The sequence below is a fragment of the Carcharhinus amblyrhynchos genome, chromosome 11, assembly GCF_965287045.1.
Source record: "Carcharhinus amblyrhynchos chromosome 11, sCarAmb.v2.hapA, whole genome shotgun sequence".
In the NCBI taxonomy this organism is placed as follows: Eukaryota; Metazoa; Chordata; class Chondrichthyes; order Carcharhiniformes; family Carcharhinidae; genus Carcharhinus; species Carcharhinus amblyrhynchos.
The window spans coordinates 40,630,960-40,658,021 of NC_137334.1; the positions used below are offsets into that span (position 1 = coordinate 40,630,960).

The 27,062-nt window shown below is 41.9% G+C and overlaps 1 protein-coding gene across 1 annotated transcript in view; it reads left to right on the forward strand.

Annotated features, from left to right (window-relative positions):
* The window catches only part of ccdc141 (coiled-coil domain containing 141), a 160,121-nt gene that overhangs the window by 35,213 nt on the left and 97,846 nt on the right, over positions 1 to 27,062 (forward strand). The window contains exons 8-9 of the mRNA XM_080198905.1: positions 21,163 to 21,335; positions 25,282 to 25,417. Coding sequence (XP_080055031.1) covers positions 21,163 to 21,335; positions 25,282 to 25,417 — 309 coding nt within the window. The remainder of the gene's footprint in view (positions 1 to 21,162; positions 21,336 to 25,281; positions 25,418 to 27,062) is intronic.

Sequence of the window (27,062 nt, forward strand, 5' to 3'; positions counted from 1 at the left end):
GAGACATGTCTGTGTTGGTATTCTTTGCCAAATACTTCATATGTACGGAAATCCACACTCTTCTGTACAGCGTATCTTGTCCAGTATGATTTTCATTGAAGATGGTTGGACCTGATCCGTTTTTCTGTTTTCAGGATTGAAAGATGGGTGAAGCAAAAGCCACAATTTTCTTCTTCGTAGTTCTGGAAAAATCATTAAGATTTTAGATGTGGAGGAGTATGGTGGATCTCCACCTGCTGCTTTAATTTCACCATACCCTCATCTTAAATTGTGGGATGGGATGGTTAAAGTAATTGGGATGTATTCCCCATTTCTATACAGGTTCAACCATCACTCTATATTTATCCTGACACACAACCCATACGTGGCTAATCTTGGAGTGAAGACTCCATGCTATGTTCCTGGAAGATTTCTGGTTAAATTTTGGGAAAAAATACCAAGTAAAGTCATGAAAATCCTCATTTGAAAGAAGTAGTTGGAAGCAGCCAGGGCAGAGCAGAGCCCTCAATATGACTATTTGGTCAATGAATGGGATTTCAACCCTGTGAATTTGAAGTAATTGTAGTTGATGACTGCCACTATGATAAAAATTATAGACAACAGACTTAACCTTTTGGCATATTGCTCAATTGCTGAACTGAACAGTATTGATAAGCTTGAAGTGGAGGAAAGAATCCATATCGTTGAGAATGCAGCTTCCAATCTTTGGAAAGTTAGTTACATGGTATGTAAAATACTCTGATCAATCTGGAGAGCTGGGATCGGAGGAAGAGTGACTGGCTTTTTTTTTTGGGACACTGGCTACCATTTTTTAAAATCTCGACACAAAAGCTGGGCCTATTTGTCTTGAAGGCCCTCTTTATATCCTGTTTCCAGCCAGTAATAAAGCATTTTTGTAGCTTCAGTCGCAGAGATTTCAGAAAGGCTGGAAAGTGCCAGAAAGCTCTCTAAATGCAGTTTGCTTTGCTTTATCCTCCTATCCTGAGGGATCCTTAAGGCTGTTCAGCAATCCTACTTGGGCTTTAGCCTCTCCAAACTCTGTGGATGACAATAATTTGGAGTTATAATCTGCACTTCATTGTTAATTCTTGTCATTACATTCCTTTATTGATGTTATTTAGCATGTTGACAGGGGGTGATCTAGTGTATGAGCGCTAAGGCGAATTTTGCCTGTGATCCTTTGAAAACCAAGGACATCCATTTGTTTATATGGCATGCAATCACCAGTATGTTCCTTTAATTACTCCAAGCTTAAAAGGTAGATCTGAACTGACTATATCCTTGTTGTGCCTGGGATGCAAGGTGATGCAGGGCACTACCTGTGTTGCTTCTGATCCTGTGTCAAAATTTAACGCTTGTGGTTTAATTTCCTTAAAGAGCTTGGGAGTGTTGGGGAATGCATTGGATAGGTTTTATGACACTGGGACTATGCAATATATATGATTTTTAATTTCTAATCCTTATATTTGTATAGAAACACAAACTAGAAACTGGAGTAGGCCATTCAGCCAAACAAGCCTGCTCTGCCATTCATTTAGATCGTGGCTGATCATTGAATTCAATATCCTGATTTCCCCCCCGCCACCGTTACCCCCATATCTGTTGATCCCTTTAACCCCTATTTAAATTCTTCTTGAACTCAGAAAATGTTTGGCCTCAACTACTTTCTGTGGTAGTGAATTCCACACATTCACCACTCTTTGGGTGATGAAATTTCTTCTCATCTCAGTTCTAAAAGATTTATCCCTTATCCTCAAATTATGACCCCTAGTTCTGGATTCACCCACCATTGGAAACATTTCTGAATCTACCCTATCTAACCCTGTTAGAATTTTGTAAGTTGCTATGTAATCCCCTCTCGCTCTTCTAAACTCCAGCAAAAATAATTCTGAACGACTTGGTCTGTCCCTCATTTGGCAGACCTGCCATTCCCAGGAATCAGCCTAGTAAACCTTTGCTGTACTTTCTATATAGCAAGGACACCAAAAGGGCACACACTGCTCCAGATGTGGCCTATACCAACGCCCTACAAAATTGCAGCAAAACATTCCTATCCCTGTACTCAAATTTTCTCACTACGAAGGCCAACATATCATTTGACTTCTTTACTGCCTGCTGTACCTGCATACTTACTTTCAGTGACTGATGCATGAGGACACCAAAGTCTTGCTGAGTATCCACCTCTCTCAATTTACCCCATTCAAGTAATAATCTGTCTTCCTATTATTACTACCAAAGTGGATAACCTCACATTTATCCACATATTCTGCATCTGCCATAAATATGCCCACACATTCAGCCTGTTCAAATCACGCTGAGGCATCGCCGCATCCCCCTTGCAGCTCACCCTTCCACCCAATTTTGTATCATCTGCAAATTTGGAGATAATACATTCAGTGCTCTCTTCTAAATCATTAATATATAATGTGAACAGTTGGGGTCCGAGCACAGATCCCTGCAGAACTCCATTAGTCACTGACTGCCCATCAGAAAAATACCCATTTATGCCAACTCTTTGCGTCCTATCTGCTAACCAGCTTCCTATCCATCTCAAGACATGACCTGCAATCCCATGTGCTTATATAGATGGTGTAAAGTATTTGTTATCCTTTACTGTTGTCATGGCTAATATGAGAAGCACCATTGCAGGAGATGGGTTGTTGGTTTGCTGTAGAGGTTGTGAGAATAACTAATGAGTCCTCACAGCTGGCGAGGAAAAAACCCCTTAGAATTATTGGTGTTGCGTCGATCGATTCTGTATTTTGTAGTCAAAGAATCTCTGACGGATTCCTGTAAAGGAGCAGACAGAGCACATATCCTGGGAAAATACATTGTTTTGTATCAGTAATGCCTCTAATAGAGGTTAAGATAGGTAAGTGTTCTTTGATGCGTGCCTAAGCATCGTGTAAGCATCTTTGACTGATCAATCTTTTCTATATTTGTGTCAATATTCTCTTTGGCTGAACACATATTGGCAGTAACTGCTTTGAAAATATTGGAATGTAAGTTGTGTGCCTCTGTCTCTAGTATTCTGTAAGCTGACTGACAGAAGGCAGAGAATGGGAATAAAGGGGTCTTTTTCAGGATGGCAGCTGGTGACTAGTGGTGTGTCTCAGGGGCCAGTGCAGGGACCACAACTTTTCACAATATACATTAACAATTTGGAGGAAGGAACTGAAGGCATTGTCGCTAAGTTTGCAGATGATACAAAAATATGCAGAGGGGCAGGTAGTATTGAAGAAGCAATGGGGCTGCAGAAGGACTTAAACAGCTTAGGAAAGTGGACAAAGACGTGGCAGATAGAATATAATCTGGTGAAGTGGGAGTTGTTATGCACTTTGGAAGGAGGAGTAGAGGCATAGACAATTTTCTATATGGGAAAATGCTTAGGAAATCAGAAACACAAAGAGACTTGGGAGTCATTGTTCAAGATTCTCTTAAGGTTAACATGCAGGTTCAGTTGGCAGCTAGGAAGGCAAATACAATGTTAGTATTCATGTCGAGAGGGTTAGAATACCAGGGCAGGGATATACTTCTGAGACTGTATAAGGCCTCAGGGGTCAGACCCTATTTGGAATATTGAGAATAGTTTTGGGCCCATATCTAAGGAAGAATGTGCTGGCTTTGGAAAGGGTCAAGAGGAAGTTCACAAGAATGATCTCTGAAATGAAGAGCTTGTTGTATGAAGAATGTTTGAGGACACTGGGTCTGTACTTGTTTAGAAAGTTGACAGGGATTTTATTGAAACTTAAAGGGTACTGTGAGGCCTGGATACAGTGGATGTGGAGAGATGTTTGCACTAGTAGAAAAAACTAGAAGCAGAGGGCACGACCTTAGGCTAAAGGGATGATCCTTTAAAACAGAGATGAGGAGGAGTTTCTTCAGCCAGAGAGTGGTGGATCTGTGGAACTCTTTGCTGCAGAAGGCTGTGGAGGCCAGGTCATTGAATATCTTTAAGACAGAGCTAGATAGGCTCTTGATTAATGAAGAGATCAGAGGTTATGGGGTAAAAAGCAGGAGAATGGGGATGAGAAAATTATCAGCCATAATTGAATGGTGGAGCAGACTTGATGGGTCAAGTGGCCTAATTTTGCTCCTATGTCTTATAATCTTATGACCTTATATAGGTGAGGGTTTGCACCATTATGCCATGTAGTCTTGGCTTTCTCCTGTTATCCTGTTTTCCCCCAATCTCTGAAACACCCTTTCATTATTTGTATCTTTGAAGGCGCTGTTTTTAATGAATAATCCGAACCAACTGCGTCGGTGCTCTCTTGTCTCTTTCTGTATGTATATGTGGAAAAATGATTATACTGTACTTTATTCATTTTATGGGACATGAGTGTTGCTGGCTGGGCCAGCATTTATTGTCCATCGCTAACTGCCCTCCACTTCAGAGGGCATTTGAAAGTCATCCACATTGCTGCAGATTTAGTGTCACATGTAGGCCAGACCAGGTAAGGATGACAGATTTCCTTCCCTAAAGGACATTAGTGAACCAGATGGGTTTTTTTTTACAACAATTGACAAAAATTTCATGGTCATCATTAGACTTTTATTGAATTCAAATTTCACCATCTGCCATGGTGGAATTTGAACCCGGATCCCCAGATCTTGTTCTGGGTCCCTGGATCGCTTGTCCAGTGACAATGCCACTATGTTACAGCCTCCCATGTCCTTGAGGATTTATTGTGTTGCTTTCAAGACAACATGGAAAGGGTGGTGGATTGGGCAATCAAGTGGTGGAACAAACTTAAAGCAAGGATGTGCGATGTCATTCATTTTGAAAGAGGAAACACAAAATAAGGAATACAATTTTAAAAGGAGTGCAGGAGCAAGTAAGTGCACAAAGCTGAAAACAGCTGAGCAAGTTGAGAAAGTGGTAATAGAGTATACAGGATTCCTAGCTTTAGAAATGGGGTAGCGAGTACAAAAGCAAGGAATTTACAATAAACTCATGTAAAGGACTGGTTTGGCATTAGCTGGAATATTGTTTCCAGTTTTAGGCACCAGACTTTAGGAAGGATGTGATGGCATTCAAGAGAGTGCAGAAGAGATTTACCAAAATGGTTTTGTGGAGAGGAACTTCAATGGCATGGATAGGCTGGAGAAGCCCGTGCTTTTTTCTTTGGAGAAGGAAAGATTAAGAGGTGATTTAATCAAACTGTTCAACAAATTAAAAGTGCTGGATAGAGTAGATAAGGAAAAGCTGTTCCCATTGGTGAAAAAGACCAGAAGCCGAGGACATTGATTTAAGGAGCAATGGCCGAAGAGGGAAAACACTTTTCTACGCAGTGAGTGGTTCGGATCTGGAATGCACTACCCGAGACTGTGGAGGAGGCAGATTCAATTGAGACTTTTAAAAGAAAATTGTATAATCATTTAAAAGGAAAAAAATCAGGGCAATTGAGAAAAGATAGGGTATGGGACTAATTGAGTTGCTATTGCAGAGAATTGGCACAGACTTGACAGGCTGAATGGCCTCCTGTGCCATAACCGTGGTATGATTCTGCATAATAATGCAAGAGAAAATAGGATTTTGATTCTCTGCTGCCATCTTGTGGATTTTCATTAGTTATTTATTTAACAAATATGTGTAATTGTGATTTGCAACCGTGTAATAAATGTCGCTAGAAGATCTCTGACTTAATGGAATAATGCATGATCTTAAATTTGAAAATGAATCCTTTGCTCAGGCCAACTTGCAAGATTACGAGATACTTGCACATTAGAATGAGCATTCTGTCAACTGTATTTCATCCAGTGAAAGATTGTAATCACATTTAACCTATTCAAGGATTCTTTTCTGTCTCATTGTATTTGAAAGATAATTCTAAACATTGATTGCTGTCTACAGGAAAGAGAATTTTCTGATATCTATTATAAAATTATCTTTTACCATTTATAACCTGTGTTCCTCTGTCGTTGATTCCCACTGTTTAATTTCAGATTAAACTTTCTCACGCTATTTCCCAATTATGTACTGCCACAAGATCACTCCCAGGTTACCTCCTTCCCAGATTGGAAAGCTCAAGTCTCTCCGCTAAGAGCTTAAAGAAAATTAAGTTGTGTGTGTAGCAGGTTACCCGATTGTTGTGGCATATTTTGTAATAAAGCTATAGGGAGAGATTTTGGTATCCTTTTCTTTGTGGGGTGTTTTGGGGGAGGGATGGGGAGTTTGGAGAGTGGCAGGATGGGCAGCAGGGGCGGAAAATCCCATGCAAGTCCTAAATTGGGTTTAATGCTGGTGGGATGTCCCATTGCAATTGTCACCATCCCCCTGCCAATGACACAATGGGTAGCCCATTTGACTATGTTTAAATATAATTATCATCAGGTCTTTACATCGGATAGTGCTCCCCCTGCCCTTGCTTCGCACATTGTTAGATTGTCCACCATGCTAGTGTGAATCACGACAGGTCTCCCTTGACGTCCACCTAATGAGCAGAGCACGCCGTAGGCATATAGCTGAGTATAGTTCCTTGGGGGGAAGAGGGTCATGCCCAGGCACAGTGGCAGGAAGGGCTCCGTGGGGACGATGTGTGGGTGGGTGTTTTGTAGCAAAGTGGGGTTCCCAAATTGGGTAGTGAGGGGCCCCGTGGTGGAGCAAGCAAGGAAGGAGTTCAAGGAGGGGGGAGGAGGAGGAGTGGGTTGAGTTCCATGGCGGGGAATGTTCCATCGTCAGGAGTTTCTGATATGGGGATTGTATTTGTATTTTTAAAAATTGGTGCACCCTTTAGAAAGATCTTTTTAAAACCGGGGTTATTGGTGTGGCAGTCTCAATTGGAGCCCACCCTGCCAACATGATGTCGTGGGACCCGTCCTTAACTTTTTTTGACTGAGTGTTAAAAATACAGCCACTCGCTGTGCCACTCTGCAAAAAAGGAGAGAAGTCTGTCTGAAGTCTAAAATTACACCTCAAAATGAATTTTTATTTTTATTTTGTTATTTTTTAGAACATTCACGCTGGAAAATGGAATAATTCTTTTTTGCCTCCAGTGTCAGCACTTCCAGGTCAGGTATTTTGTAACCAGGCGCTAAGTGAAATTTGTTCTACTCTGCCCGGGTAATGTACTTTAACACTATCCTGCAGAACCATTTATTCTACTCTCTTATCTGTTTCTCTTTTCATCCTGACTCTTGCATCCAATATATTTTCCAGTTCTAGTTTCTGCCATTATGTTTCACTAATTGGTTATTTTTAAAACAAATATTATTTTAAAGTACTTTTGTTAATTTTCCTATCTTACAATAGGGTGGTTCACATCAGCCTTCATTCTGCGTAACATAAACAGTCCACATTGAAGTTGGTAATAATTTGAATTGAGCAAACAGCACAAACAATTTGGCATTACCATTAATGCCAGTTGTAAAGTTGCTGCTTGCAGGGTGCTGAGCATGCTGGTTGTTTCGGGTAGAAAACATGCATTCACTGAGAAGATTTCACTTTTCAAAGATGTAAGCTGCAATTCTCCCATCCCGCTGCGCTAATTTTTTTAGCAGAGTGAGCCAAGAGATTCTTGCGTTGGCGGATTTGTGGAGTTCGTGCGATTGTTCATGCCCTGCTTGTGTCTCGCAGTGCCGGATTTCCAGTGGCATCTGCTCCATGCCAGAAATTGGCAGGGAAGCTCCAAGACCATTTAAGTGGTCATTTAATGATAATTTAAATACAATTAGTCGGCCCTGACTGAAGTCTCGGCCCGCTAGCATCTTCCAGCCAGCCAGAATATTTCACTGCAGTTGGGATGACAGTAGCTCCCTACCTTTGGGCAGCTAATGGCCCAACCCTGCTGGGATGATTGGGGGTCAATTGGAGTCCCCCAAATGATTGGGGAGGTGTTGCCTTGGCACCTTAACAGTGCCAGCTTATGGCTGGGCAGTGTAGGGGGGACTCTTAACTGCTGAATAGGTGGTGGGAGACATGGGTCTGTGTTGGGTTGACTGGAGATCTAAAAAGAGCTCTAATCTCTGAGATTAGAGCCAGCCCTGGTGGCATTTTTACATCCCCATTCTAAAATAAATTCTAAGTGTGGGAAAATTCAATGAGAATTCCCTAGGTTCCAAAAAGATTTCTAAATGTGGTTGAATTGCACTGACCATCCTAATGGAATCTCACTGGATTTCCTACTGGGCTCAATGCTTAGAAATTTTTGGGAGAATTGCACCCATCATCTATATGGTGAAAGATTGCAGAGCTGTGAGGTGTGGAGGGATCTGGGTGTACTCATGCAAGAATCACTAAAGGTTAGTATTCAGGTGCGGTAAAGAATTAGCAAAGCTAATTGAATGTTATCACTTATTGTGAGGGGAATCAAATATAAAAGAGAAGTTATCGTCTCTACAGGATATTGGTGAGACTATATGTGAAGTACTATGTACAGTATTGGTCTCCTTATTTAAGAAAAGATACATAAGCTTTGCAAACAGCTCAGAAAAGATTTACTAGACTAATATGAGCTATCTCATGAGGAAAGGGGGTGGACAAGCTAGGCTTGTATCCACTGGAGTTTAGAAAAGTAAGCGGCAACTTGATTGAAATATATCAAGTCCTGAGGGGTTTTGACAGAGTGGATGTGGAAAGGAATTTTCCTCTTGTGGGAGAATGTAGAACTTGGGGCTACTGTTTGAAAGCAGGGGAAATACTGGAAAATCCCACCTTTTATCTCTGCTCCTGTGGTGACTTGAAACCACAAATAAGGTACCAAATGCATGTTTAAAAGAAGGAACATCTTTTTATAAATAAATAATGAAAGTTAACAACAGTAATACAGTAGAATAGTAAGAACTATGAAAACAGGAGCACCAGTAAAACGATTCTTGTTTACAGGTCACCTTGCAATCTGAAAACCCGCCAAAGCCTGCATGTGCACAGGGCTCTCCCCAAATGCCAGTAAAGCAATGACACAATGGAAAGACTTGTAAGAACACTCCATATTCAAAATATACTCTGACACTACCCCCTCCACCGCCCCAACCCCTTGAATTTCAATCTCCCATCAGGGATAGTAAAACAGCAGAAATAATGCTTTATAATACAAAAGTCTGTCAGGAGTGTTGCAGTGTGACTTGCACAAACCACCGGTGAATATTGTGATGGTAGATCTGGAATCATAGGTGAAGTGGTAGGTTGAGAATCTTTACTTGAAAGTTCCTCTTTCAGTTCTCCTCCCTGCAGAGTCAACTGTCAATCTTTGAACCAAAGGAGCCACTTCCTGGTGAACGTCCACAGCAGCATTTCCTTCGGCTGTCTTATTTGTGACAGTTACTGACTTTGAAACTTTTCCTGACTCTGAGTCATAACATAAACGAATATGGTCTTGGTGTCTGCAAATAAGTCTTCCATGTTGCAGCCTCATGACCCAAGATACTGGGCCACTTTGGATTAAAATTATTGCTGGTTACCACCTCTGGTTAATATCAAAATTCCTTACGTAAACAAGCTGCCTCTTTGGTGTCACAGTCATGTCCCTCCTTCTGCTTCTCTTGTCTCCTCCTCATTTTTTCTCAGATCCAGATGAAGTACATCCAGATGAGACTTTGTCTTTTGACCTAATATCAATTCTGCTGGGGAGAGTCCTGTAGTGGATTGTGGCGTGATTCGACGTTGGAATAAAAATCTTGTAGAACTTTATACTCAAAACATCACCTGTTATTCACTTCAATCCCTCCTTCAAAATTTGAACATCTCGTTCTTCCAAACCATTTGAAGCTGGGTGAAATAGTGCAGTATGCACGTGGTGGATACCACTCTTGCATGAATTCCTGAAACAACCCACTTGTCAACAGAGTGCCATTATCCAAAACAAGCAAATCTGGTAGACCAGGTGTTGCAAAAATTTGATGTAGCTTCTCAGTTATCATAGGAGCTGTAGTATTACTCACATTATGTGTTCCAACCATTTTGAATACGCATCTGTGATGATCAAAAATATATGGTTCATGAAAGATTCCACAAAGTCCACATGCAGCCTGAACCATGGCCTATCAGCTCACTGCAAGGGTGATGTGGTGCTGGTGGTACCATCTTCTGGTTGATTTGATATGCTAAACAGGATTTAGGATTTTGGATTTCATCATGTCCTTCAAGTCCTGAACCATATTAGGCTACCAAATTCTATGACCTGCCTCCATCTGTCATTCTAGAAGCACCTGGATGAGCATCATGAATTTCATCCATGATTTGCGAGTGACCAGGGAGCGGAATGACCACTCTTGACCTCCACAGTATGCATTGCTTCTGAGCGCTTAACTCATTCCTATGCTTCACATAAGCTTTCAGCTTATCATCTTCTATGATAGTTGGCCATCCTTACATCAGAAATCTTTTACCATGTGACAGAATAGGATCTTGGTCCATCTGCTGCTTAATCTGCTTTCCAGTCACTGGAAATGTGCAAGTCTCTCATATTAGAAAATTGGGACGACAGAATAGCTTGGATGGCAAATCTGGTAAAGAGAGATAACTCAATGCGTGTGCATTTGTGTTATCCTTCCCTGCTCTGTACACAATATTGCACTGATAAGCTGACATGGGAAGCACCCAGCGTTGTATTCTTGCCTTGCCCATGGGAAGAATACATTTTGACTCATTGAGAAAGCTCATCAACAGCTTGTATTCGGTACTTATGGTGAATAAATGACCACAGAAGTACAAATGGAATCTTTTCACCACAAAAACAATAGCGAGACCCTCTTTGTCCAAATCTGAATATCTCTTTTCAACCTTTGTCAGTGTCCAAAATGGAAAACCGATGGGTTTTTTGGACCCATCCTTACTTAAGTGAGAAAGTACCATCTCCAAACTGTAGGGTGAAATATCTCACAACAGGCTTAGTTGCCTGACTGGATCAAAACGGACTCGCAGATTAGTCAATTGTAGCTGCGCTTTCACATCACATGAAAGCTTTCCTCTGTGTGAAGTTCCACTTCCAGTTGGTTTCTTTGTGCAGAAGTAAACACAGTGGAGACATCACTGTTGATAGGTCTGAAGAAATCATTCCATAATAGATCATTCAGCCAAAGGTGGCCTGAACTCTGACACATTTCTGAGCTCTGGCATTTCCTTAATGGCTTGAATTTCCCCTCCACGTGAGATAAGCTTGTGCAGCAATCCTGTAGTCTAGCTACTCCACACTTAGTGCCTGGACAACGCACTGGCTCCTCTTGACATGCAGTCCTGCCTCTGAAAACCTCTTTAAAACTTGATCCATACTGCTGAGGTACTCCTCCTCAGTCTGTTTTCCCGCTCGTTGAGCACTTTGAATTTTTTTGGGAAAATTGCACTCTACATTCTTTATTATCTCCCCTTGTGCTCTCTCTCTGAGTGCATCTTGTCCATCAGATTCACCTGCTGCTCTCTTGACCCGATTCCCAAGAAACTGCTGGCCACCAAAATTTGTTCCTTGGTCCCGTGTTAGATGATACCAATTCTCTCTCTTTAGCTATTGTCACTCTCTCCTTTTAAATCTGCAGTCATCATCCCTCTGCTCAAAGAGTTGCACTCTTGACCCCATCATCCTTGAAAACTACTGTTGCATCACCAATGTTCAGAGTTCCATGATTAAACCTCTCCAAACAGGTTTCTGTCCTGCCCCAATACTGTAGCAGCTCAGTAGAGTCACAAATAACCTTCTATGTGACAGTGACAAAGGTCAACTTTCCATCTTCATCCTTCTTGACCTGTCTCTTACCTGTGACAACCATCCTCCTCCAATGATTCTCCTCGGTCGCTCAAATGGGTGAGACTGCACTTACCTGGTTCCATTCTTATCTATTTAATCTTAATTCTGGTGTACTCCAGGAATGTATCCTTGGCTCCTTTTTATTTCTTGTCTACATGTTGCCACAACCACCCTTCCCTTCCTGCCATCATGCCGCCTTTTGGTTTCATTGTTGCCAAGCTGTCTGCTGGAAGTCCTTTTATTGCTGCTTCAATGGCTTAAATGGAGTTTTATTTCTTTTTACTCAGGGCTTTAGGTACTTTCTGGGATTTCTTTTATGACCTTGCATTGTGAGGGGGAAGATTGACAAATCAAAGTTAGGTGCTTCCTCCCCAGAAGAATCCAAGGATTCATTTTCAGTTTTGGTTTAGAGTCAGAAGCTGTTCTCAATGCTAAGTGGCAGGCAGTTGTTTTTTTTCTCTCTCTCTTACTCTCTTGCTCCATCCTTTGGATTGAATATTCTGCTGGTTAGCTGGAAGCAGGTATCCTGGCCATCCTGGGTGAAAATTCTGCTGTTGGTGGTTTTGCTCGTTGATACCTAGAGTCTCTCTCTCTCTCTCCCTGGTGTTTTGGGAAGCTGTTCTGACTTCAAGCTTGTCTGTGTAAGTTCCAGCATCACATGAGCATTTGTATTTTCTGTGCTAAACCTGTGGCAAGGGTTTTGTTTATGGGATTTGTTCATTTGGAATGATTAGCTGTTAGGGTTTAAACAATATCATGGTTGTTTCTTTTTCTTGTTTGTAATTGGTAAAAGTTATCGCTAATTTTCTTTCTATGCATGTTAATTATATTCTTAAATAAACTCTGTTGATAAAAGCTCCCTGGTGGTCAGTTGAATCATACTTGAAGTGAAACATCTCATGCTCACCCTAGCAAAATTCAAATGTCAAAACTTGTGATCCAGGCAGACTTCATAACATACTTTGGCATTTTTAACCTGAATTATAACAATAGGGGGCACTTTGCTGAATTAAAATCTATATTCTTGATTGATTTGGGATTATTGGGCTCAAAGACAGTGAGTGGTGAGAATATTTGAATTTTCTTTTCAGGTGTTGTATTCAGGTTTAAATAGGGAAGTGCCTTGTGGAATAAAGTCTCATTCAGAGGCTAAGAAGTTCGTGGAAGTGGAAGAAGTCAGGCAGGGGAGTTTACAAAAGGTGACTAAAACGTACTTTTGGAATTAGAACATAGAACATAGAACATAGAACATTACAGCGCGGAACAGGCCCTTCGGCCCACAATGTTGCGCCGACCAGTCTTATTTTAAAAAAAAAACATTGACCCACTAATCTAAACCACTCCTTTTTCGTCCATAAACCTATCCACCAATCTCTTAAACGCCCCCAAACTAGGCGCATTTACAACTGCAGCAGGCAGGGCATTCCAGTCCCTCACCACCCTCTGGGTAAAGAACCTGCCCCTGACATCCGTCCTATAACTACCCCCCCTTAATTTAAAGCCATGCCCCCTCGTGCTAGATTTCTCCATCCGAGGAAACAGGCTATCACCATCCACCCTATCTAAACCTCTAATCATCTTATATGTTTCTATAAGATCCCCTCTTAGCCGCCTCCTTTCCAGTGAAAACAACCCCAAATCCCTCAGTCTCTCCTCATAGGACCTCCCCTGCATACCAGGCAACATCCTGGTAAACCTCCTCTGCACCCTCTCCAAAGCCTCCACATCCTTCCTGTAATGTGGGGACCAGAACTGCACACAGTACTCCAAGTGCGGCCGCACCAGAGTTGTGTACAGTTGCAACATGACGCTGCGACTCCTAAATTCAATCCCCCTACCAATAAACGCCAAGACACCGTATGCCTTCTTAACAACCTTATCTACTTGATTCCCAACTTTCAGGGATCTATGTACACATACACCTAGATCCCTCTGCTCCTCCACTCTATTCAAAGTCCTCCCGTTAGCCCTATACTCAACACATCTGTTATTCCTACCGAAATGGATTACCTCACACTTCTCCGCATTAAACTCCATCCGCCACCTCGCGGCCCAGCTCTGCAACCTGTCCAAGTCACCCTGCAAACTTCGACACCCTTCCTCACAATCTACCACACCTCCGACTTTGGTGTCATCAGCAAACTTACTAATCCACCCAACTATACCCTCATCCAGATCATTAATAAAGATTACGAATTGGCAAAACGTCGCAATTGACATTACCCGACAGTGTAAGGAAGGGGGAGTAATTGTAGTGAACGCACAATATTTGAAATTGCCAGAAACAGTCAAACTCAATAGAAATGGTGAGAATTCAATTAGAGATGAAACAACTCCAACATGAAAAGAATGAAAGCAGCTTCAATTCAAAGTAAAAGAAAGGGAGACCATTGCTGCAGAGAAAGCCAAAGAAAGGGAGGAACAAAAAGCGTAAGAAGTAAGACTGATTGAATTACAGGCAAGCGAGAAAGAAAAAGAGTGAGAATTTGAACTTTGGAAACTAGCAATTAAAAAGTGAACATCGATGAAAATTCGTCAAGGTAAAGGGAAAAGTACAATTTGAATGTCGTGATGAGGATAAGGAAGAAGAGCAACAACATCATAGTTAAAGGCTTGGTGGGGATCTATTTAAATATCATAGAAATCATAGAAACCCTACAGTGCAGAAAGAGGCCATTTGGCCCATCGAGTCTGCACTGAACACAATCTCAGTCAGACCTTACCCCCATATCACTACACATTTACCCACTAATCCCTCTAACCTATGCATCTCAGGGCACTAAGGGCAATTTTATTATTGCCAATCAACCTTACCCGCACATCTTTGGACTGTGGGAGGAGACCGGAGCACCCAGAGGAAACCCACACAGACACAAGGAGAATGTGCAATCTCCACACAGACAGTGACCCAAGCTGGGAATTGAACCCCGGTCCCTGAAGCTGTAAAGCAGCAGTGCTAACCACTGTGCTACCATTAATGTTCAAACATTATCAAGATTTGATGAGAAGGATATCGAAGCCTTTTTCAATTTATTTTGAGAAAGTGGCTAAACAAATGAAATGGCCACAGATCATGTGGATATTACTGACTCAAATAAAGTTGGTAGGTAGAGCTAATGAGGTGTTTACGTTACAGTCAGAGGAGGTATCTGAGGTGAAAAAATTCATAATAGGTGCATATGAACTAGTGCCAGAAGCCTACAGACAACGATTTAGAAATCTAAGGACAGAACCTGGTCAAACACATGTAGAATTTGAAAGATCAAATTGAATAATTTTGATAGGTGGATAAGGGCTTTGAAAATAGACCAGACGTATGAAGCTCTCGAAGCTATGATTATTTTGTTTAAAAATTCACATCCTGATCGAGTGAGAACTCATGTGGAAGAGCAGAGGGTTAAAGCTGCGAGATTAGCAGCAGAAATAGCAGATGATTATGAATTAGTTCATAAATCAAAGTTTGGTTCCTGGCATCAGCTTCAGCCCATGAAGGATAGAAACTGGGGGAAAGAAAGATCCTCAGGTGGTAAATCTTGTGGGAGATAATAAAGACAGTGTACCTTAGGTTAAAAGGGAAATACAGGACGTCAAAAGAGAAACAAAAAGCCTCAGAGTTATAGGGGTTTACAGCATGGAGACAGACTCAGTAGATCAAGATCCCATTGCAATCCTCGATAATCTTCTTCACTGTCCACTATGCCACCAATCTTTGTGTCATTTGCAAACTTACTTACCATGACTCCTAAATTCTCATCCAAATCATTAATATAAATGACAAATAATAATGGACCCAGCACTGATCCCTGAGGCACACTGTTGGTCACAGGCCTCCAGTTTGAAAAATAATCCTCTCCAACCACCCTTTATCTTCTATCATCAAACCAATTTTGTATCCAATTGGCTGCCTCACCCTGGAACCCATGAGATTTAACTTTATGCAACAACCTACCATGTGGTACTTTGTCAAAGACCTTGCTAAAGTCCATGTAGACAACATCAACTGCACTGCCCTCATCTACCTTCTTGGTTATTCCTTCAAAAAACTTGTGAGACATGATATAATACTCTCAAAGCCAAGCTGATGTCCCTAATCAGTCCTTAGGTGGGACCTGTTCGGGCGGGATGGGGTTGGTCTGAACCGTGTTGGGACCAGAGTGCTGGCGAATCGAGTAAAGAGGACTGTAGACAGGGCTTTAAACTAATTAGGGGGGGGTAGGGTGCGAGGGTAGGTGATGTTACGAGGTCTAAAGTTAAGGAGAGGGTACAGGTAAGGGAAGAGGCCGAGGATGCCCCAATAATAGAGGGAGTAGGGGGCGTGAGTATGGTTGGTGGCGTTACGGCAAATAGGGTCCAGGTGAAGGCTGGGATGAAAGCGCTTTATCTGAATGCACGAAGCATTCGGAATAAAGTGGATGAGCTGGTGGCGCAGATCGACACAAATGGATACGATCTGGTGGCCATTACAGAGACGTGGCTGCAAGGTGACAGGGACTGGGAGCTGAATGTACAGGGCTATCAAGTGTTTAGGAAGGATAGGCAGGAGGGAAGAGGGGGGGGGCGTAGCTCTGCTGATTAAGGATAGCATCACGGTGGTAGCAAGGGATGATATTGGAGCCAAGGAGCAGAGGGTGGAATCGTTGTGGGTGGAGATTAGGAACAGCAAAGGGAGGAAGACGCTGGTGGGTGTCGTCTATAGGCCCCTGAATAATGATCTGGAGGTGGGGCGGGCTGTTAACGCGCAAATAAGTGCGGCATGCAGGAATGGGACGGCCGTAGTTATGGGGGATTTCAATCTGCATATTGATTGGTCGACCCATGTTGGACGCGGGGGGCTCGAGGAAGAGTTCTTGGAATGCTGCCGGGATAGTTTCCTCGAACAGTGTGTGTTGGAGCCGACGAGGGAGCAAGCTATCTTGGATCTGGTGCTATGTAATGAGGCGGGTAGAATTAGGGACCTTGTGGTGAAGGATCCTCTTGGGGAGGGTGATCATTGTATGGTGGAGTTTCTGGTGCAGATGGAGGAGGAGAAAGTGGGTTCCCAGACACACGTCCTTTGTTTGAATAGAGGGGAGTATGGTAGGTTGAGAGAAGAATTGGCGAATGTGGACTGGGGGAGCGTGTTGGAGGGAGGGTCTGTTGAGGAGCAGTGGAGGATCTTTAAGGAGATCTTTCTTGGTGCTCAGCAGAAATTTATTCCGATGGTCAAAAAGGATAGTAGGAGGAGAGGTAATAAGCCGTGGATAACGAAGGAGGTGAAGGAAAGTGTTAAATTAAAAGCAGAGGAATTCAGAGTAGCTAAGAGTAGTGGGCGAGAAGAGGATTGGGAGAGGTTTAAATGTCAACAAAGATTGACAAAGAAGTTGATAAAGAAGGGTAGGAGAAACTATGAAGCTGGGCTAGCGCTTAATATAAAAAAGGATAGCAAGAGTTTTTATAAATATATAAAAAGGAAGAGGCTGGCTAGGGTGAATGTTGGTCCTTTAGAGGATGAGAAAGGGGACCTGGTGGTAGGGGATGGGGATATGGCTAAGGTATTGAATAACTTTTTTGTTTCTGTCTTCACGGAGGAGGACGTGAATAATTTGCCGGGTGTTAGCGATGGAAAGGTGGTAGGACTGGAGGGTCTTAATGACATCACTGTTACTAGAGAGGCGGTGCTCGACAGACTGGAGGGGCTGATTGTGGACAAGTCCCCAGGACCGGATGGAATGCATCCGAGGGTTCTGAAAGAAATGGCGGAGGTGATAGTGGATGCCTTGGTGGTTATTTTCCAGACGTCGCTGGATTCCGGGGAAGTGTCGGATGATTGGAAAACGGCTAATGTTACGCCGTTGTTTAAGAAGGGTGCCAGGCAAAAGGCGGGGAATTATAGGCTGGTTAGTTTAACGTCTGTGGTAGGTAAAATGTTAGAGTCCATCATTAAGGAGGAAATTGCGAGGCATCTTGAAGGGAATTCCTTGATAGAGCAGACGCAGCACGGTTTCATTAAAGGGAAGTCGTGTCTGACAAATTTACTGGAGTTCTATGAGGATGTGTCTAGGGTGGTGGATAGAGGAGAGCCGGTGGATGTGGTCTTTCTAGATTTTCAGAAGGCGTTTGACAAAGTACCTCACAAGGGGTTATTGCAGAAGGTCGAGGGACATGGAGTTGGGGGTAGGGTGTTAGCGTGGATAGAGGATTGGTTGTCAAATAGGAGGCAGAGAGTGGGGGTCAACGGGTGCTATTCGGATTGGCGGATGGTGACTAGTGGAGTGCCACAGGGGTCGGTGCTGGGGCCTCAGCTTTTTACCATTTATATAGATGATCTGGAGGAGGGAACCGAGTGTAGGGTGTCAAAATTTGCTGATGACACCAAGATTGGTGGAACGGCAAATTGTGCGGAGGGTGTGGAGAGTCTGCAGAAGGATCTAGATAGGCTGGGCGAATGGGCCAGGAAATGGCAAATGGAATTTAATGTTGGCAAATGTGAGGTGGTCCACTTTGGTAGGAAGAATGGTAGGAAGGACTATTACTTACGGGGCGAAAAACTGCAGCAGGCGACGGTGCAGAGGGACCTCGGGGTCCTTGTGCATGAGTCGCAAAAACCCAGCTTGCAGGTGCAGCAGGTGGTCAGGAAGGCGAATGGGATGCTGGCCTTCATAGCGAGGGGGATTGAATATAAAAGTAGGGAGGTCTTGCTGCAGCTGTATAGGGCATTGGTGAGGCCGCAGCTGGAGTACTGTGTGCAGTTTTGGGCGCCGCACCTGCGCAAAGATATTTTGGCCTTGGAGGGAGTGCAGAGGAGGTTTACTAGGCTGATCCCGGAGTTGAGGGGGTTGAGCTATGAGGAGAGGCTGAATAAACTAGGCTTGTACTCGTTAAAGTTTAGAAGAATGAGGGGAGATCTCATTGAGACGTGTAAGATGATGAATGGGATGGATCGGATAGAGGTGGAGAGACTCTTCCCGCTCAAAAAAGACAGTAGGACTAGGGGGCACAGCCTCAAGATAAAAGGGGGGTGGTTTAGAACGGAGTTGAGGAGGAACTTCTTCACTCAAAGGGTGGTGAATCTCTGGAATTCTCTGCCCGTTGAAGTGGTGGAGGCTGCCTCGCTAAATATTTTTAAGACGCGGGTTGATGGGTTTTTGATAAGAGAGGGGATTAAGGGTTATGGGGAGAGGGCGGGAAAGTGGAACTGAGCAGCGACAGATCAGCCATGATCTTATTGAATGGCGGGGCAGGCTCGAAGGGCTAGATGGCCTACTCCTGCTCCTATTTCTTATGTTCTTATGTTCTAAATGTCTGTCGATCCTGTCTCTCAGAATACCCAATACAGACATTAGGCTCATTGTCATGAATTAGGCCATGCAAAGTCGCAGTGTTGGTGGCTTAAGAAAAGCATTGGGAAGACTGACATGGTAAAACATCATAAGCCAGTGGTTTATCAAAGTGGTAAAGGAAGCCTAGTTGAAGTGGAAGAGGTGTAGAAGAATGCACAACCTGGTTAGGAGTTGATTGATAAGAAGGAGCCAGATTTCTTTAAAGAATTTATTTGTGTGGGTAAAAGTTTACTCGTGTATCAGGAGGAGTAGGTAAAGAAGTTAAAATTTTAAGAGATGTGGGAGCAAGTCAATCTGTGATGGTAAGAGGTGAGGAATTATCTAGTTTTGAAGGAATATTGCCAGAAAAGGTGGTAAGTTTTGCTAGTGGGGCTAAAGTCTTAGTATTGCTACCAATGATAGATGAACCTTTAAAAGCAATGTTTTGTGGGCCTTATCAAATTGAAAGGAAATTAAGTGAGGTGAATTATTTGATAAGTATGCCAAATAGAAGGAAAACTGAGAGCGCATCATGTGAATATGCTTAAAAGGTATTTTGATAAGGAAGGAAAGCAGAAGGAGAGTGTTCTAGTGGTTATAATTCAGAGTGAAGAACCAAATCCAGATTACTTTGAATTTGACAGTCCTCAAATTTAATTGGATAATGAGGACGTTATTAGAAATTGGGTTAAATTATTAAGTTATCTTCCAAAGGAAAATCAAAATGACCTGAAAGACTTAATAGTATCATATGGACAAATGTGTGGGATTATGTTGGGAAACAATAGAATGGTTATATGTGATGTAGATGTGGGAAATGCTGTTCCAATTAAACAACATCCTTGTAGCCTTAACCCTCTAAAATTGGCACAGGTTCAAAAGGAGATTGAAGGCATGCTGTTGTGGGTCATACAGTATCATGGAGTTTTTTTGTAATTGGTAAAAATTATTCAAAATTTTCTTTCTATACATGTTAACTATTCTTAAGTAAACTTTGTTTTATAAAAGCTCCCTAGTGGATCAGTTAAATCATACATGAAGTGAAGCATCTCATGCTTACCCTAACTAAATTCAAATTGCAAAACCTATGATCCAGACAGACATCATAAAATGCTTTGGTGTTTCTGACCTGAAGTATAACAGATTCCATTTGAAATTAAGCAGGATCGGAAAAGTAAAAATAACGAATAAGTATTATTTCCTTGTCCCTACCCCATAATAAAAAAAAGCATTGGAAATGTATCTGAAATCTGCAAAACAAAATAGCGGAAGGAAAATGATTCCGAATATAGCTATCATGAATATCGGGCACAGAGCAGTGCCATTCAACTTGTTCAGGTTCTCTGTACCTTATGAACTGTTGCCCTATTATTGTCCTAATGCTATTGTACAGATGTAAATCCAATGTCCGAAGAAAAAGGTCTGACAGGTCTTACATGGACCACAATATAGTCTTGCAAATGGAGTTCAATCTCATCTTTAAAATTCATGAGTGCAAATATATTCTAGTCTGGAAAAAACTCAAGTGGTCAGATAGCATCTGTGGAGAGAGAAACAGAGTTAATGATCTTTTGTGAGAAAATACATCAGTCAAAAACACTAACTGTGTTTTTCTTTCTGCAGATGCTGCCTGACCTGCTGAATATTTCCAGCACTTTATGTCTTCATTTCAGAATTCCAGTGCCTGCAGTATTTTATTTTTCCGCAATCTGGTTTGTTTGCTTTTATTGTTCTTCGCCTGGAGCTTGCAGGTGTCAGTCCATCAATTCCAACTGAATGCCCAGTCAGTATTAATTTCATAATTAATTAAAGGACAGAGAGAGGGACTATGTCCTGTACTGAGACAGCCACATGTGAATCCTGGAAGAAGAGGGTGCGGTGGTTAAATAGCCTTTACTCATTGCAACTTTCTTAAACTTTCTGTCTTGAGCGATCTTTAAGTGTTGATGGTGATGTGCCTCAACTGTTAACACCACTATCTACTTAAAAAACCTCTGAAAAGTTGTAAAGTAGTTGCTTAAGCAGAACCTACAAACCTTACACAAACATGTGGACAACAGGTAACATTCCATTAGTTTCCTCATTTGTTGGATGCTTCTTGTTTATAAGTATTTCTTGTAGCCACCATCATGATTCAGGTTACAAGATAATTGAGTAATGTTACACTATGTTTCTATTGACAGGGGTTTGATGTACTGGGAGACATAGAAAGTCATTTAAAACACCTTAATTTAAAGTCTCTGTGCTTGTCGGAACTCTCTGAGGAACATAATTCTCTGTGCCAGGCAATCAAAGTTGCAACTTCAGATGCTCTACAGAAGGGACAACTGCTGCTGAGTAAAGTCGATTCCCAAAGGTAGGGAATATCTTGTAAAGAATGCGAACAAGTCCAGTGTGAAATTAGTGAAACTGAGCGCCAATTCTTTGGCTACAGTGGATTTAATGTGGTAAAATACCCCCTGCCATAGCCCCCACTCAGGCCCTAACACCTTGGCACTGTCCCAGCACACTGGCAGTGCCTGACTGGCACTACCAGACTGCCTGGTGGGCAATGCCAGCATGCACACAGGGCATTGCCAGTGCCAGGCTGGCACTACCCAGCCATGTCCCGACCATCCTGGGCCTTCAGTTACCTCTGAGGCCTCCGGCATTCAGAGCGCTGCTCCTTTGTCAGGTAAGTGGGAGTTCAGAAATCCCACTAACCTGACGAAGGAACAGCCAGTCCCGAAAGCTAGTGGTATTTGCTACCAAATAAACCTGTTGGACTTTAACCTGGTGTTGTGAGACTTCTTACTGTGTCAGTCCAACGCCGGCATCTTCACACCATGGCCTCCAGCATTGCCATCACATCTGGTCTTCCTTATGGAGATCAGTAATGATTCTTGCCAGTTTTGTGCTGTGCTCAAAAGTTGGAAGATCCTGGGAGCTGGGCGAATCCGGCGCCAAATGGACCAGGCAAATTTAAATGCTGCTTTAAATATGCTAATCAGTCTGGTTTGCATCATTAAAGAGAGACCAGGAAAAGGCCTGCATGCAATTTTCTGGGTTCGGTATGAACTGCGTCAGGCACAGTGAGGTTGGAAAATTGCCCCCTTAAGTTCCTTTTGGATTTCTGATGGGAGGTGATTGGCAAGGCCTTGTGATGATGTGGATTATGTGCAATCCTGGGTGCGTAGCAAAGGGAAAAGCTTTTGCAGAAAGTCATTACTTTGCAGCTGAAGACTGGTTGAAGTAGACGGAGTTTGCAGGCTTCTGGAATTCTATCTCTACTGACAGCTCCAAGATTGTGAACAAATGTTAAAGCAAGTATGCTTGGCTTTGCCAACTATTTATTTAAAAGTGGATTTGATTTATGTAAAATGGGATTTATTTGGGACTGAAACAATCATACTTTAGAAAGTAAAGTTGCTTTCTTTAATTTTTAAATGTTCAGCTATTCATGGTTAAGCTGATTCATATGTTAGAGTTATATTTGAACAGTTATTAAATAATTCTTTTTCACTGTAAAAGATCCATAATTTGTCAGTGGAATTACTCCTGGTGTGAAACATCCTATCCCCATGTTCACGTCAAAATAGAAAAATTGTTTTGAGTCTTGTCTGTCTTCATAATGTACCTTGGGTTTCTGATCCAGAATCCTAACAGTCAGTCAGTGGTTTTCGTACTCAGTGTGCCTTTCTTTGCCATTTCCAGCACTTTCCATGCAGAATGTACCACCTCTTTTTTAGAGTTGCAGACTGTCTTTAAGCAATGCTTGTTAACTATGCATGATGGTAGCCTCTCCTGAACTTGGGGGCCCCTTCTGAGGGGTGCATTTAGTGTCATACAGCTATCCCATAACTTACCAGATACATCTGAAGGAACGGGCATGGACTAATCATGCATCATGATCTTCGAGCCTGTTTTTTAAGGCCTGTTAAATTTTGCCTTATCCATAATTTTAATTTTATGATATTTTTAATTTTCTTCAGAAGATGCCAACCTCCCATGGGGATGGAAAGGCTTTAGTTGTCCATGTATGAATTGTTGTCCATGTATGTGTTGTTGCAGGAAAAAAACATGCTACTTGATATGTTTTATATGGTAGACAATGGTAGGATTATTGACGGATTTGATGGTTGGCTGGTTCATGCCTGGCAACTTAGGACTTTTTTGGCTGTGGTCAGCTTCTCATATTGCACAATATACATTATATATCTTATGCATTAATGATCTGGAAGATGAAACTGAGGGTACGATTGCTAAATTGGCAGATGATACAAAGATATATGGAGAGAGACAGGTAGTGTTGAGGAAGTGGCGAGGATGCAGAAGGACTTGGACAGGTTAGGAGAGTGGGCAAAGTAATGGCAGATGGAATGCAATGTGGGAAAGTGTGAGGTTATGCACTTTGTTAGGAAAAAAATAGGCATAGACTATTTTCTAAATCATAGAACATAAAACATTACAGCGCAGTACAGGCCCTTCGGCCCTCGATGTTGCGCCGACCAGTGGAACCAATCTAATGACCCTCTAACCTAAACTATTCCAATGTTATCCATATGCCTATCCACTGACCATTTGAACGCCCTTAAAGTTGGCAAGTCCACAACTGCTGCAGGCAGGGCATTCCACGACCTTACTACCCTCTGAGTAAAGAACCTACCTCTGACATCCGTCCTATAATTACCACCCCTTAATTTAAAGCTATGTCCCCTCGTGTTAGCCATCACCATCCGAGGTAAAAGGCTCTCACTGCCCACCCTATCCAATCCTTTGATCATCTTGTATGCCTCAATTAGGTCACCTCGTAACCTTCTTCTCTCTAATGAAAATAACCTCAAGTCTCTCAGCCTTTCCTCATAAGACCTTCCCACCATACTACGCAACATCCTGGTAAACCTCCTCTGCACCCTTTCCAATGTCTCCACATCTTTCTTATACTGCGGCAACCAGAACTGTACACAATACTCCAAGCGTGGCCGCACCAGAGTTTTGTACGGTTGTAACATGATTTCACGGTTCCGAAATTCAATCCCTTTACCAATAAAAGCTAACACACCGTACGCCGCCTTAACAACCTTATCAACTTGAGTGCCAAATCAGGAGAGGTTTCGGAAACCTGAAGCACAGAGGGACCTGGGAGCCCTTGCTCAAGAATCTCTTCAGGTTACCACGCACGTTCAGTTGGCAATTAAGAAGGCAAATTCAATGTTAGCATTCATTTCTAGAGTGCTAGAATATAAGATCAGTGTTGTGTTGCTGTATAAGGCTCTGGTCAAACCCAATTTGAAATATTGTGAGCAGTTTTGGACCCCATACCTAAGGAAGGATGTGCTGGCGTTGAAGGGGGTAGAGGAGGTTCACAACAAAGATCCCAGGAATGACGGGTTTGTTGAGGAGTCTGGGTTTATACTCGATAGAGTTTAGAAGGATGAGGGGGGACCTAATTGAAACTTACAGAATATTGAGAGGTCTCGATTGAGTGGACATGGAGGGGATGTTTCCACTAGTGGGAGTCTAGAATTCAAGGGCATAATCTCAGAGTGAGGGGACACTCCTTTAAAACTGAGTTGAGGAGAAATTTCTTCAGCCAGAGGATGGTGAATCTGTGGAACTCATTGCTTTAGAGGGCTATGGAGGCCAGGTCAGTGAGTGCCTTTAAGACTGAGATAGAGAGGTTCTTGATCAATAAGGGGATCAAGGGTTATGGGGAGAAGCCAGGAGAATGGGAATGAGAATCTTATCAGCCATGATTGAATGGCGGAACAAACTCGATGGGCCGAAAGGCCTAATTCTGCTCCTATATCTAAAGATCTAATGAGTTATCCATTGGTGGCTGCACAAAGGTTAATTTGTATTAATATCAATATATGACCAGGCTTTATTTAATTTTTTAGAAATTTATAGAAAATCTAAGATGTTATTAAATTGTTTTAAAAATTGAAATGTGGACACGTGCACAGGAAAATACCTGATTTTGTTCATTGTTACATTTAATTATTTCTTGTGACCGAAAGCAAAACCTAAAACAATAAATAATTCTTGCACAGTATGTATATTTCTTTCTAAATAATAATTGAAGTTGACTCCCAGGAAGCTTTAAAATTCTGAAAGGCAGTTCTTATGTTAGTAAGTGAAAGCTTTCCAATGCTGAAATTTGTAAGGTCAGAAAAATGATTTCCTTTTTGTGGAATTGGTATAAGAGATACTGACACCTGCCTATTTTTATGATGTGTTTATTCTGAATTGATTTAGCAGCCTCCCTGTCCCTTCATTGGATATGGAGATGAATCAGCAGCTGTCTCTACATTTTATTTCAGAACGATTGGAATTCAGGAGATGATTGGCTACATTCAGCAGAGAGTAGATCAACTGACTGGACAATGCTATGCTCATAAGGAACTAGCTTTAAAGAAACAGGAACTGATCACTTCCTTCGAAGATCATTTTGAAAAGGTATAAAAAAATCTAATCCAAAATAATCTGTACCTTTTTACTAAAATCATTTGGATAGGAAACTGCGTTGACGAACTTTACATATTGTTCAAATGGTGTGATTTTTAATTTATGCATTCAATAAAGTAAAATGGGTTATTGGTTGAATTTTTTTTACTAGCACTTAAGTCTTGGCTTTTAAAGGCTGATCCATACTTTACCTTCAAATTAATTTATAACAAGAACCTAAACCTCTAGAATCAGGGAAGACCATCCTGTTGGTCAAATTCACTTCTCTAAAAGGGCAGCACATACCATGGATTCCCCCAAACTGATTTCTGTCATCAGAAGCTTTAATGAGTGTGATCTTGTTCCACTGACTCAAAACCTATTGCATTTCTACTTGTCTGACATAGTTTGCAGTTGTTCTGTTAGCATCAATAACAACGTGTAAGTCTTTATTTGAAAAATGGTAAACTAGAATCTTACCACCGTTCACGTCAGCAGGATTTTACCATCCCGCCATAGTGAATGGAGATTTGGCTGGCCGCCAAGTTCTCTAGTCTCATTGCAGTGGGAGCATGATGTGAATGGCAGGTAAGATCGCGCCCGTAGTACATCTTAACACAAAAGCAAAATAGTCTTGGTGTGAGTGTTGGGAATCTGAAGTGAAAACAAAAGTCCTGGCATACTCAGGAGATCGTGCATGTGTCCATGGAATGAAACAGGGTTCACATTTGAGGTTGAGTTGACCTATCATTAGAACTGAAAAAAGGTATAAGTGTAATAGGTTTTGAGCAGGTGAAAGGAGGCAGGAAGGGAAGGTCTGTGAGAGGTGCAGAGCAGAAAAGATGAAAAAGCAAAAGTTTTGTGATGCCGGAGGGTATGGGGAAAAGAAGTGCCGAGGTGAGGTGTGAATGATTACGTAGCAGCCACCTGAATGAAACATTAAGGAATAAAAAGAGAAATGAGACAAGGCTGACCCAGCTAAAAAACATATCAAAGGTAGAGGTTACAGTCTAAAATTATTGACCTCAATGTTGAATCCAGAAAGCTGGAAGCTGTGCCTCAAACTTGCATTGAGCTTCATTGGAACGCTGTAGCAAACCATGCCACAATTTTAGTTCACAGTCACTGTCTCCATCTTATTCTGTGTGGTATTTTTACAAGGTTGGTCTTGTTTCTTTTTTTAAACTCCATGTTGCTAAGCAACCTTTCAAGCCTTATCTGAATACATCTTTTGTTTCTTTACTATATCCATTACCCTATCACATACCTTCTCTTTTGTTCTTCCTGGGCACCATCCCTTCCATCGGCTCAAAACCAGTTCTACTCATCTTCGGTTCTGATAAAAATTCATCTTGACCTGAAATAATAACTCAGTTTCTCTTCACAGATGCTGCCTAACCTGCTGTGTTTTCCAGAAATTTTTGTTTACATTGTAGTGTGCTTTAATGTTGGGTGTAATTATTTTTACTTTACTTTAATCAACATGAAATTTGTACAATTTGTACATTTTCACATCCAATGATCCTCTGTTCTTGAGTTCAAGTCAGGCCTGAAATGCAAAAATTGAAGTCAGTGAATTTTAAAATGTTTCAAAAAATATCATGGCTTCTGGAGAGTGATTTATAAAATTGAGGAATTATGTGGAATGGAAGATTAA